Raw genomic sequence first — 12,139 nt, 5'->3', positions numbered from 1 at the left:
GATTTTATTTCCTTTAGTTAAACATTTTCAAGATCAGTTCATTTTAGACTCATAAGTGAAGAAGTAAAACTTGAAGAGGAGGATGAATAATTAAAAATTGGTAACACTATTATAGTGGATACTGATATTAGCAGTACAGTTGATATTACTATTGCAGTTGTCTAGATCAGAGACCAGCAAACTTTTGCTGTAAAGGATCAGATAGTAAATATTTCAGCCTTGCAGGACAGGTGGTCTCTGTGCAAATCGTAGCATGAAAGCAGCCACAGATAATATGTAAACAAATGGACGTGGCTGCATCCAATAAAACTTTGTGTACACGGAAATTTGAGTGTCATTTAAATTTTACTTGTTATGACATATTCTTCTTTAATTCTTCTCTCAATTATTTAAAAATGTAGAAACATTCTTTGCTAACAGGCTTTACAAAAACAGGTGCTGGACTCAGATTTGGCCTGTGAGCTATGGTTTGCTCACTACTGGTTTAAATCTCTGCCACCCACAAGCAGAACTCTGCATACAGATCTGCTTACCACCTCAAAAGTTTCTCAGGCCTCTAGAGATATTCAGGAAGAAAATAAGCCATCACGCTCCTTTGATGATTTAATCACCTACACAGGGATCCCTGGGTGGCGCAGCGGTTTAGCGCCTGCCTTTGGCCCAGGGCGCAATCCTGGAGACCCGGGATCGAATCCCACATCCGGCTCCCGGTGCATGGAGCCTGCTTCTCCCTCTGCCTATGTCTCTGCCTCTCTCTCTCTCTGTGTGTGACTATCATAAATAAATAAAAAATTAAAAAATAAAATAAAAAAATAATCACCTACACAAAGACAAAGCCAGATACTCTTCTGCATTCCTCTTGTAGTTTTGAGAATCAATTCTGTATATTGATTAGCAAATGACAAAACTAAAGGATGTGAATAGATTCAAATTCAACCAGCAACATTGGTTTAAATGTCTTTTCTCTTTGGGATTTATGTGACACTTATTGCTAAGGTAACTGGATTTGGAAATAATATTCTATCTTATATACAGATGCATTTAAATACCATAGTATCCCCAAGTGGGGGCTGTTGATGTATAAGAATAGTTTCAGCATAGATTCCTGAGTCCCAGCCCTGGAGAGGGTCACCTGAACAATTCACATGCATCCAGGCAGCACACACCTCCATCCACGCATGTTTACCAAATCCTATTTTAAGACCCAATGAGCTACAAAAGACAGGATTCCTTTAATGTTTGGTGGCTTGAGAAATGGACCTCTAATTCCTTTTTTTTAAAAGATTTTATTTATTCATGAGAGACAGACACACACAGAGGCAGAGACATAGGCAGAGGGAGAAGCAGGCTCCATGCAGGGAGCCTGATATGGGACTCGATCCCCACACTTCGGGATCATGACCTGAGCTGAAGGCAGATCCTCAAACGCTGAGTCACCCAGGCATCCCAGACCTCTAATTTGCTTGAATAAAATATCATAGTAAGGCTTTTAATTTGCTGAAAATTTCATCTTATTAATGAGTCTTAGAAGAAGAGCTCTGTCTAAAATAGTTTGTGGGTATTGATAGATTTGGTTTAGAGCAGGGCAATATTTCCTTTATCTTAGATGGCTGCTTTCAGATGACCATTGATTGATCTAAATAAAAGAGTTAAAGCCAATGGGAATTGCATAAACCTAAACTTTTTGTCACAGAGCAGGAGTGAGAATTGCCTTATTTGTGGGTTTGGGCCTTTGTTATTAGAGCTATGGTGGTTATAACCCATACTGGTGTTCCGTCTTCCTGGCACCTCACTTTTCTTGGCGTCTTCATTCACACTTACAGTCTTTTGCTGAAGAGCTCTGGGGCCCAAAGCTATTATAGTGGATAAGTGAGGAAAGCAGGGGCTAGCCCAGGGAAGGTGGAGGTGAGGATGTACAGGTACAGTCTGAATTACCTCCTTTCTCAGCATCTCTGAATCTGTACTCTGTGTGGTCTGCAAACCAGGTTGCCCCACAGCTTGAAAATGGAACTTTTTTTATATTGCCATGATGAATCTGAGCAGGTAAGAGAATATTAATATTTAAATGAGAGAGGATCCAGAGCATTTCAGAAACTGTAAACACTCAGAATACTAACAATCATCCCCCACAGTGTTAGGCTCTGATATGTTAAAAAGTAGGATAGATCATTCTGCCTAAGTTCCTAAAATTCGGGAAGTTTTTGCAAAGATGGATCCACTCAACCAGTTTTATATTTTGGAAGAATGAAATGTTCTTACCAGAATTTAAAAAAAATCCAAATCTATTTGTTCAAAGTGGCTTATGTAAAAATGATTTTATAATTGTTGTTTTCCATACATTACTCTGTTTTTCAAAAAAATCATTTCCAGGGATCACATGTTAGGTGATGCAATTTCAAATAGGAACCAAAGCTTCTGACAAGGAAGGAGAAAATGACAAGAATTGTCAGTTATTGAGTTTCCAGTGTGTGGGCGGAGTGCGAAAAATACAGTGGCCCATAGATCAAAACCCAGCTCTCAAATATAGTGTTCTCAAGATTCACCCACAGCCTCATTGCCTTGTTTAAAAAGATTCACGATATGTTTGTTTTACGCATCAGCTGTTGTCTCTGAACCACCCATCTGATACAGCCTTCCTCCAACTGTCACATCCCATCAATGAATTGCATTTATTCTCCCTCCCATCAGCCTAGCCTCAGCCTTTATCTTGAGCAGAAGCCTGTTTGGGGAGCACTTACCTAGCACTCCTGCCAGTGTCCACCACAGCAGGATGCATTTCTCCCCACCCACTCCCCCATATCCACGTTCTTCTTTGAGTATGAGTTCAGGGGCTGGTTTGCAATGTTGTTTTTGAGCATCTGGTGACTTCTGGTTGGATTAGGTTAGGTTGCTGATTCAAATCCATTCAGAAGGAAGCAGAGCATTTCAAACATCTGACTCCTCACTTGATGTCCTTCAAGCCTATTCCTGTTGGCTGTGTGTACCTGCTCACAGTTTCTAGACATTTTAAAAATAGCATCAATACATTCTGATGAACCAGGCCCTGGTTACTGAGCTCATGGGCCCTTCCATCCTCAAGTCTCCTCCTCCCTCCACTTAACCGTTTTCCTCAGTCACTTTTTCCATGTGAATCATTCCTGCCTTTATGCTCCTTAAAGGCAAGCACTATGTTGCACCATCTCTCTCTCATGGCCTGAAGAGTGGCCCCCCAAAGGATATGTCTACATTCCAACCCCTGGAGCCTGGGAATGTACTTTTCTTGGAAAAAGAGCCTTTGCAGATGTGATTAATTTACGGCTTTTGAGATAAGATTATCCTGGAATATCCAGGTGGGCTTAAGTCCAATGACAAGTATTATTATAAGAAGGAAGGACAGACACACAGAGGGTGACGTGAAGATGGAGCCAGAGACTGGAGTGATGGGGCCAGAAGATACAAGAGGCATGGGATGGATTCTCCTCTAGAACTTGTGGTGGAATACCATACTGCCAACACTTTGATTTTGGACTTCTGGTCTCCAGAACTGTAAGAGAATAACTTCCTATTGCTTTAAGTGATCCCATTTATGGTAAGTTGGCAAATCAGCCACAGGAAATAAATATGTTCTCTATACATGGTACCTAGCATAGGACCTGGCAAGGAAGATGTGTTCTTAGTAAATTTTCCTACATTGAGAAATGATTTGTGACTGGAAGGGTTTACAGTGGAAGATAGGAAAGTGTGATTATGAATAAGCTAGTTTTACTTTATCCATGCTTTCCCTGCTCACTCCTGTATTTAGCTTAGTAAAATATTCAAGTTTAGTGACAAGTCTGCATGTCTGAGTATTGTTACTGGGACTTTGGAAATGCACCGGAACATAACACATCCTGCATTTTATTGCTCCATTTAGCTATCAGTGTGAGAGTTATTTTCTAATGGATTGACAGCATGATTTCCCTGCCTCCTTCCTAGGAACTTACTGGTTAGTTTAGAATAGTTATATTAGAAGAGTTTCCTGTCTTTATGCTTTTGAAATGAGAGCTATCCAGCCTTTCCCAGCAGGCCACAGTGTCTGATCAGAATGTAGAACCCTCTCCTTACTGCATCAGAGGCTTATTTGGCCAAATTCTGTGCTGTTGTACAGATGCGCCTTAAAGACATCCATGTGTGTATTGTCATGTGGCCACTGACACAGCCTGATAAAAGTATCATCAGTCAACTTCTGTTCTTTGTGATCTGCGAAGTCCAGAACTCTCTAGCAGGGTAGCAACTTGTGTTCAGAGTGTATGTAGGTGTACAGAGAAGCACAGTTAGACAGTTACTTCCAACGTTAAAAGTAGAAATAATCTTAAGTCAACATATTCAGATTTCTTGGAGTGATTAAAAAAGAATAAGCCATTATCCACCATGCTGGAAAACCTTGAAGGTTTTATTCTCAATATTTTTACATTAATACAGATGCTTTTTATTTTGTGCTGAGAAAAAACAATCTGTTACACATAATGTAACTTTAATATACAACATAGAAACTCATCCTAAATTAGTTACAACAAGGACCTACAAAAGACTTCATAGGAAAAAAAGTTACCTAATATTGCCACCAAATTTTATTTTAGACTGACCCTGTCAGACCCTGTCACCAATGCTCAGCTCTGTAAACAGTGGTTATTTCCATGTTCCGGGGAATCGTTAATAACGGGGCACTAAAATCAGCCTAAAAAGTTCTAGCACATCACTATATACTGTACAGTCCTCAAAAATAATTTATCGTACTGTTTCTAAAAAAAGGTCCTAGGGTTCTTTTGCTCTGTTTCCATATTCTGGAGCTGCACGCGAGCACTTTTGTCTAACAGTCTAAAAACACGAGAACTGAACTGTAATTCACAATCACAGAGATGAGGTGGTGGAGTCGAGAACTTCCCGCCCATTGCACACCGTGGGGACATAGGTGCTTGCAGAAGCTGGAAAACAAAGCAGGTCAGAAAATTCACTGTTAGTCAAGTGAGCCACATAGGTAATGGAGAGGATAATCCTAGATGCTAATTAAAATTAAGTTCAAAATCCGTTTTCATTTAGTTTTGGAAAAAGCTAAGTGGCTGAATGCTGTAGTAGGTCAACTTTCTAAATATGTTCTGCTCAAAATTAGTTTGTATCCTGGTGTGTACCTCCACTAATGACATACCTCTTGGAGAGAGAGTTTATAAGCGTAATCGTTGTTGAAAGGAGTCACTTGTGGATTTAAAATTAGCTTTAGTGAGCTATAAACTGGTTAAAATAGAATACAAAATTGAAAGCTCACTGCAATTTTCTTAAAGATTGTTAAATTAATTATGGTTTTTAGTACCTCAATTACTTTCATTCTCTCTGGGCAGGGATGCTTCTTACGTAGTCTCACGAGTCATCTGTGAACTCCACTGCCTCACAGAATGGTTTGGTGCATTTTCATTGTTCAAGTGGATAACCTCTGTGAATATTCTAGGAAAGACTGGGGTGCTGAGAACTCAGTTTCTTAACAGTTCTTGGGAGGACATTCCAAAGGGAAGTGCTCTTGTTAATGACAATAGTGGTAACTATTGTCAGGGTGTTAGATGGGTATGTATTTTCATCCTTTTTATGGCATTTAGTTTTCCTAGATGCAATTCATATCCCTTATTACTTTAAAGGACTTGTTTTTATGAGAGATCTACATACAGCTTTGTCTTTTTACTGAAGGAGGACAAAAAAAAAAAAGGAGCCCCCATTCTCCATGGGATGTGCAACTCTGTAGCCCAGAGAATCAGAGATGGCCTTACATTTATTTCCTTTTGAGCTGTCTTTGTTGCATCCCTTGGCCTGCCCATGATTATATGCTTTGCCTGAAAGGAACTGATCCTCTTGGCTACTGACCACAGCCCAGGTCAAACTGACCAGTCAGCTGTCCCATTCTTTAAGTGCATATCTCTTGGTTAATAATCATATAAGCTAATTTCCTGCTAAAGTGTTCATGCCCGATAGTGGAAATATTCTTGCCCAGTAAGATGGCATTTTTCATAAGGATTTTCTTTAAACATGAAGGAGAAACTCATTATTAACTTTGAGATTATGTGCTCAGTCACCATATAACCTGAAACCTTTCAGCAGGCTCACCAGTTCAGTTCACCACTAGAACTTTTCAATTTTGCATTGATTACTTGGATAGGTAGGTAAGAAAAGCCATGAAGACAAGTCTGTGTGATTGTCTGAGGTTACAGCAGAGTCCTGTGACATGCTACCTCTTGGAGATATTTTTCCTTTGATCATTTTTAGGATCAGGTTCAATTTTCTTTATAATATGATCCCACTAAAAGGTACAGCTTTGGGAGAAAACATGGCATAATCTACATTTCTACAGTGAAGACATTTGAACACAGCGTGGGCCAGATAAATACTGGATGGAAAAGGATAGTGATAATAATTTCAAATGTGAGGGTGTTACCTTATTCTTTGTCAAGTTTTTTCATACTTTATGTAACTGTAGGTTCATAAAAACTAAGTAGGGAAAGAGAAAGAACAAGGTGAGGTGAAGTTCAACTACAGTTCAGTGGAAATGTAGGAGCATGCCAGGCTCTTCAGTATGTGCTCTTCCTGTATATTGTTTCCAAATAGTAACTTGACACCCCCAGGTGGACGTTTAATAGACATCTTAAAATCCAGTGGCCAAAGAGTAACTCTTGTTCCCCTAACCTGTCCCCATCTAGACTTCTTTTCTTCAATGAATGGTTTCACGATCAAGCCAGTGACCCAAGCCAGAAGTCTTAACAGTCATGCATCGTTTCCTTTTTTGTCTCTACTGTCCTGTCAATCCAGTCAGGTGTCCCAATCAACTCAATATCCACATCCACCTACCCATCTCTGCATCCACCACCTTGGGCCAAGCCACCATTATCTGGCTATTGGCTACCAGGATCGTTGTACTGCTAATGTCTCTATTTCCATGCTTGCTCCCTGCCACACATTCTCCATGCAGCAGTGACAGTACATTTAAATGTCAGTCACCTCCATGTGCTCCTGGAATGGCCTCCTTTTGTAATCTCCTTCCTCCAGATCATACATCCCCAGGTGATTCAAACCATGCCTATCTGCATTCATTTCATTCTGTGGTTTCTTTTCCCCACCTTTTTTCACGCTTGTCCTCAAACACAGCACATCACAGCAATGGCGGGCCTTGGCCGTAGTCATTGCCTGTGCCAGGAGTGTTCTTCTCTCTCTTGATCACATTGCTAGCTTCTTCTTGTCATCTACATCTGAAATACCACCTCCTGAAAAAGGCTATCATCAGGCCACCTCACTTAAATAGCCAACCAGTTATTTTCTGTTGCATTACCTAATTTCAAAACTTTTTCTTGCCTATTATTTATTATCTCTTTGTTAGCGTCTTATGCCTTATAATACTCTTGACTAGAAAATATGCAGGGGCTCTTTTTCATTATTTTATCCTAATTCTTGGTCATGGAATAGATTCTCTATAAATATTTTCTGAATGACTCTACAAATGGTTGCATTTCACAGAACAGGAGAACAAATGGAAATTTCAAGAAGGAAATAATCTTTTAACCTGAAGAAATGACCTGGAAATATGAAACATATGGGCAGCCTTGTTTTGGGACAGGTAGGCCTTTTTGCTTCTCAGGCCACATTGTGACAATGAGCATTAAGTACCCCTATAGAGAGAACTGGCTTGGACTGTAAACATCCCATGGCAGGCATGGTGCCTTTGATATTCTTACTAATCTCTTCATCTTTTCCAGGATCAAGTTTTATTATTTCTGTGCAGATTTTTCATTTTCAGAGCTGGAAGAGGAATGATAGGTCATGGGGGTAAGTCTAGGAGAACCAGGGACTGGTATGCTTATGCCCTTTTGTGTCTATCTCGGATCAGTCTACTACACTTTCTGCTGGCACTTTTTTTTTTTTACATTTTTTAAATTTAAATTCTATTTACCAACATATAGTGTAAAACCCACTGCTGATCCCACCAAGTGCCCTCCTCATCGCCTGTCACCCAGTTACCTCATCTCCCCACCCACCTCCACTTCCACAACCCTTTATTTGTTTCCCAGAGTTAGGAGTCTCTCGTGGTTTGTCTCCCTCTCTAATTTTTCCCACTCAGTTCCCATCCTTTCCTGTATAATCCCTTTCACTATTTCTTATATTCCATGTATGGGTGAAACCATATGATGATTGTCCTTTTCCAACTGACTTATTTCACTCAGCATAATACCCTCTAGTTCCATCCATGTCAAAGCAAATGGTGGGTATTTGTCTCTTTGACAGATGAATGGATAAAAAAGATGTGTAGATATACACAATGGAATATTACTCAGCCATCTGCTGGCACTTTTAAAGATTTTATCAGAAACCTGCTGTGATATTCCCCATACTCTTTTGGAACTTGATATAATGCTGTTCCTAAGTGTGATCTGAAGATTTTCTTGCTCATTGCATGCTAATTTCTAATATATATATATATATATATATATATATATATATATATATTGACTAGTTGGCTGCATGGAAAATCCTAAGTTAATAGTTTCGAATAATATTCCTATGTACCCCCGCCCCTCGCCCATAGATACCATTATGGTAATTTGCAGAATAACTATGATTCACATACCTGCTTCATAAGGGCATGGAAGGGAATGCCCTACCTCAGCAGATCTGAATTCTTTGAGAGGAAGATAATACAAATTCAAGATTTTCTTACCAGGAGTAATAACAGCAAAACCTCTTCCACCAAGACTCTTGCTGTAGTTATTTCTACTCTAACTACTTTTAAGTGTATTGAAGGGGAACGTTACTTGTATTTTTCCTGCTTCTCTTTTACTGTTTCATCTGTAGCTCTTGTCGGTGCATTTTATTTTATTATGTAAAAAATATCCTCATTTTTGTACGTGCTGCTGAATATAGTAGAGGAAATTACTGTTTTATGAGTTTACTATCTCAATTACTTTGCCTTTCATAAATATTTTACATATGCCTCCGTCTTAGCCCATCTGTTATTCCCCAAGGTAGGAAAATCTGTGGAAGAGCAAAGTACTATCATTTTCATGTGTGTGTTTGTGATGAGCTTTAGCTATTATTCTAATGAAATTCTCATGAGGTTTTTAATGGTATAAGTTTAGCCCATTTTCTTAAGTGCAGTTAAGCAGATTTCTATAATCATACTTTCTGTCAGAAATAAGAGGCATGCAGGCTTATTTTTGGCTTTGCCAGGAGGTGGGGTGGGGGTGAGGGGGTGAGCAGCAGCTGCTAGTAAGGTGGTGCAATTCCAAGTGAAGACTGAAGATAGTGGAAAAAGACCTAATAAGTTCCACCACTGATCACAGAAGGGCAATTCACACCCACCAAAAGGCAGATTTTACGTCACAGGCTAGTGAGGCATTAGAAATCAATGCAGCCACATGGCAGCTTTGTCTCATGCTATGCAATCCATTCCTCTTCCACCCGTAATGCACAGGCTTGCCAGGCATTGGAGAAAATGACCCCATTTTTTCAGGTACCAGGGCCCTCAATCAATGCTAAACATACTTATTTAATAGATTCTTAACAGATGCCATGTCCGCTAGTCAATTTAGTGGCTGAGACTTGGTTGCTGAGAACCAGTGTGTTACTATAACTGTATAATATAGCAGACTTGGGGAAAAAAGTAAAACAAACATTTAAACAGAACAGATATTCCACTTTGTTCCCATCTGTTATGTTTCCTTGCCCCTGGTAACCCCAAATAATTTTTCCTGGCATGTCTGCTAGTTTAGAAATGTTTTTTTTTTAATTTTTATTTATTTATGATAGAGAGAGAGAGAGAGAGAGGCAGAGACATAGGCAGAGGGAGAAGCAGGCTCCATGCACCAGGAGCCCGACATGGGATTCGATCCCGGGTCTCCAGGATCGCGCCCTGGGCCAAAGGCAGGCGCTAAACCGCTGCGCCACCCAGGGATCCCTAGTTTAGAAATGTTAATGCTATGGTCGTGGAATTCAGTTTCTACCAGCTGTTTGGTACTTTGTCCTCCTGCTTTGTTACTGAACCTGTTTTTTTACTCATCACCTTAATTTTATTTGCACTGGGGCTCCTAGGTCCCACTCCAGATGTTCATCTGCTGACTAATACAAGTTGCCCAGGCAGATAATGACATTACTAGCCACCATTTGGTAGCCTTGCTGTGTCAGATTTCACAGTGGAAGACAGGATCAGTTATTATGAAATGAGGCTAGGTTCTCAGGGAAATGGTTTTAAATTGTTAGCAGTAGATTTAAGAGGAAATCGTATTCATTATGATGTGGGATAAAAATCTACAGACCCAAGATTTAATTTCCAGATGGAGAGTTAGAGCTTATGAATGCAAAGCCTCCTTCATTCAGAGATTTCTTGTGAGTCAAGATTCATGGAAAGAGAAAATATGGCATGTACTTTTTTTTATAACCCAGAATACAACTTAAGTACCTCATCAACAGAAATTCCACTTCTTCGACTAAACACCCCAGCCCATTGTTGCCACGATACGCTATCATGCTTTCTTTTCTTTAAAAAAAAAAAATTATTTATTTGGTAGGCTCCACACCCAACAGGGGGCTCGAACTCATGACCCTAAGATCAAGGGTCACATGCTCTAACCGACTGAGCCAGCCAGGTGCCCCTGTCATGCTTTCTTTCCAGTCATGTTCTGTATTCTCTCTACCCTCAAGATGTATGAAAGTGGGTATGCAATAAATAATTTGAAAACAGAAGGACTTAATTTTTGTACTATTCTATTTTGCATTCTTTTTGCTTCTTCTTACTTGACCAACGTCTCTGGTTTGTCCTCTTTTTTATCCAAATGTGTTTTCATGCAAGAGTCAGAAGCTCATTCACCCTGAGGCTCAAACAGCTATTGAGAGCTGTATGTACTACTATGTCTGGGGATCAGTCAGGCCACAGGTATTAAACTCTAATAAAATAACGTCATGCATTAGTCCTCTTTTCTAGTGTGGCCAATCTTGTCCACTTGACTTTCAAATTCCATACATCATCTGAACACTTTACCAGCTTCCATCGCTACCACCCCAATGTAAACTACTGATATCTGGACTAAGCTATAGCTTCCCAAATTATGTCTTTGCCTGCTCCCTATCTTCTATCCTGCCCACACAGCCAAAGTGAAGGCGATGCTTTTAAAGTCAGGTCATTCCACACACTTTGAGCGTTTTCCCCAGTTCTTTCAGTAAAAAAGTAAAAGTCCTGACAGGAATTTCCAAGGCCCTACATATTCTGTTCCCTCTCTGTCCTCATCTCCTCTTACTTTCATCCTTAAGCATTTCCTTCTCAGCCTTTCTGCTGTCCTTCCAGCTATGGACTCTTGCTCTTCCCTTTTTCTGGAATGTCTTTTTCCCAGATACAGACAGGGCTCCCTTGTTCTTTGTCCTTCATGCTTCTGGTCAAATGGCATCTTATCAGAGAGGCTTTCCTTGGCCACTGTATAAAAAACAGGAACCCCGTGTGCCCAGGATGCCATATTTGTCCTTACCTCATATTATTTTCTCTACATCACTTATTAACACCTGATTTATTATGTATTCTTGGTTTGGCTGTTTTATTCATTACTACCTCCCCAGTGCCTAGAACTGAGCCCCAGCCAAAAGCTTCTTGAATGAACGAGTAAATTTTCCTTCAAATTGATCACAATTACCTACCATGGGATGCCTCTCCCAAAGCTTCTGACATTACTCCAGGTAGGGAAGACATTAAAAAATAATTTCCATGTGAGTAGGCATTTTCCTGTGTCTAGGGACACAGATACCTCCATTAATGGATGTCCTCCAGTGAATTTCACTTAAACAAAAAGAAAAGGAACTTGGAAGGAGCAATAGTATAGAATAAATTGATGTTAGACTCTTTCCTTGCCTTAAGAAATTGATCATCTGAAGTCAGTGCATGGGCAGTATTTGATTATATACATATTTCCTTTAGTTAACATATCTACATGGTTGTGAGCATTGTACCATGTTCCTCAAAGCATTAATAAATTTGGAGTTATATGGAAATCATATGACCTTTGGCATCTCTCATATAATCTTAAACTCTCTGGTTGAAGATTTGTCTTTGAGGTACCGAGTTCACATTTTATTCAATGATATAGGACAGAGAGAAACTTTAAGAAAA

The 12,139-nt window shown here is 39.7% G+C and overlaps 1 protein-coding gene across 1 annotated transcript in view; it reads right to left on the bottom strand.

The window, feature by feature from the left end:
* Positions 1 to 4,390: 4,390 nt before the first annotated feature.
* GRM3 (glutamate metabotropic receptor 3) overlaps positions 4,391 to 12,139 on the bottom strand; it is a 206,841-nt gene continuing 199,092 nt past the window's right edge. Inside the window, exon 6 of the mRNA XM_055307277.1 lies at positions 4,391 to 4,943. Within this exon, the coding sequence (XP_055163252.1) occupies positions 4,870 to 4,943 (74 nt within the window). The 3' untranslated portion in view covers positions 4,391 to 4,869. The remainder of the gene's footprint in view (positions 4,944 to 12,139) is intronic.

Source organism: Nyctereutes procyonoides, unplaced genomic scaffold (assembly GCF_905146905.1).
Source record: "Nyctereutes procyonoides isolate TBG_1078 unplaced genomic scaffold, NYPRO_anot_genome, whole genome shotgun sequence".
NCBI classification, from domain to species: domain Eukaryota; kingdom Metazoa; phylum Chordata; class Mammalia; order Carnivora; family Canidae; genus Nyctereutes; species Nyctereutes procyonoides.
This window is presented reverse-complemented; position numbering and strand designations above follow the sequence as displayed.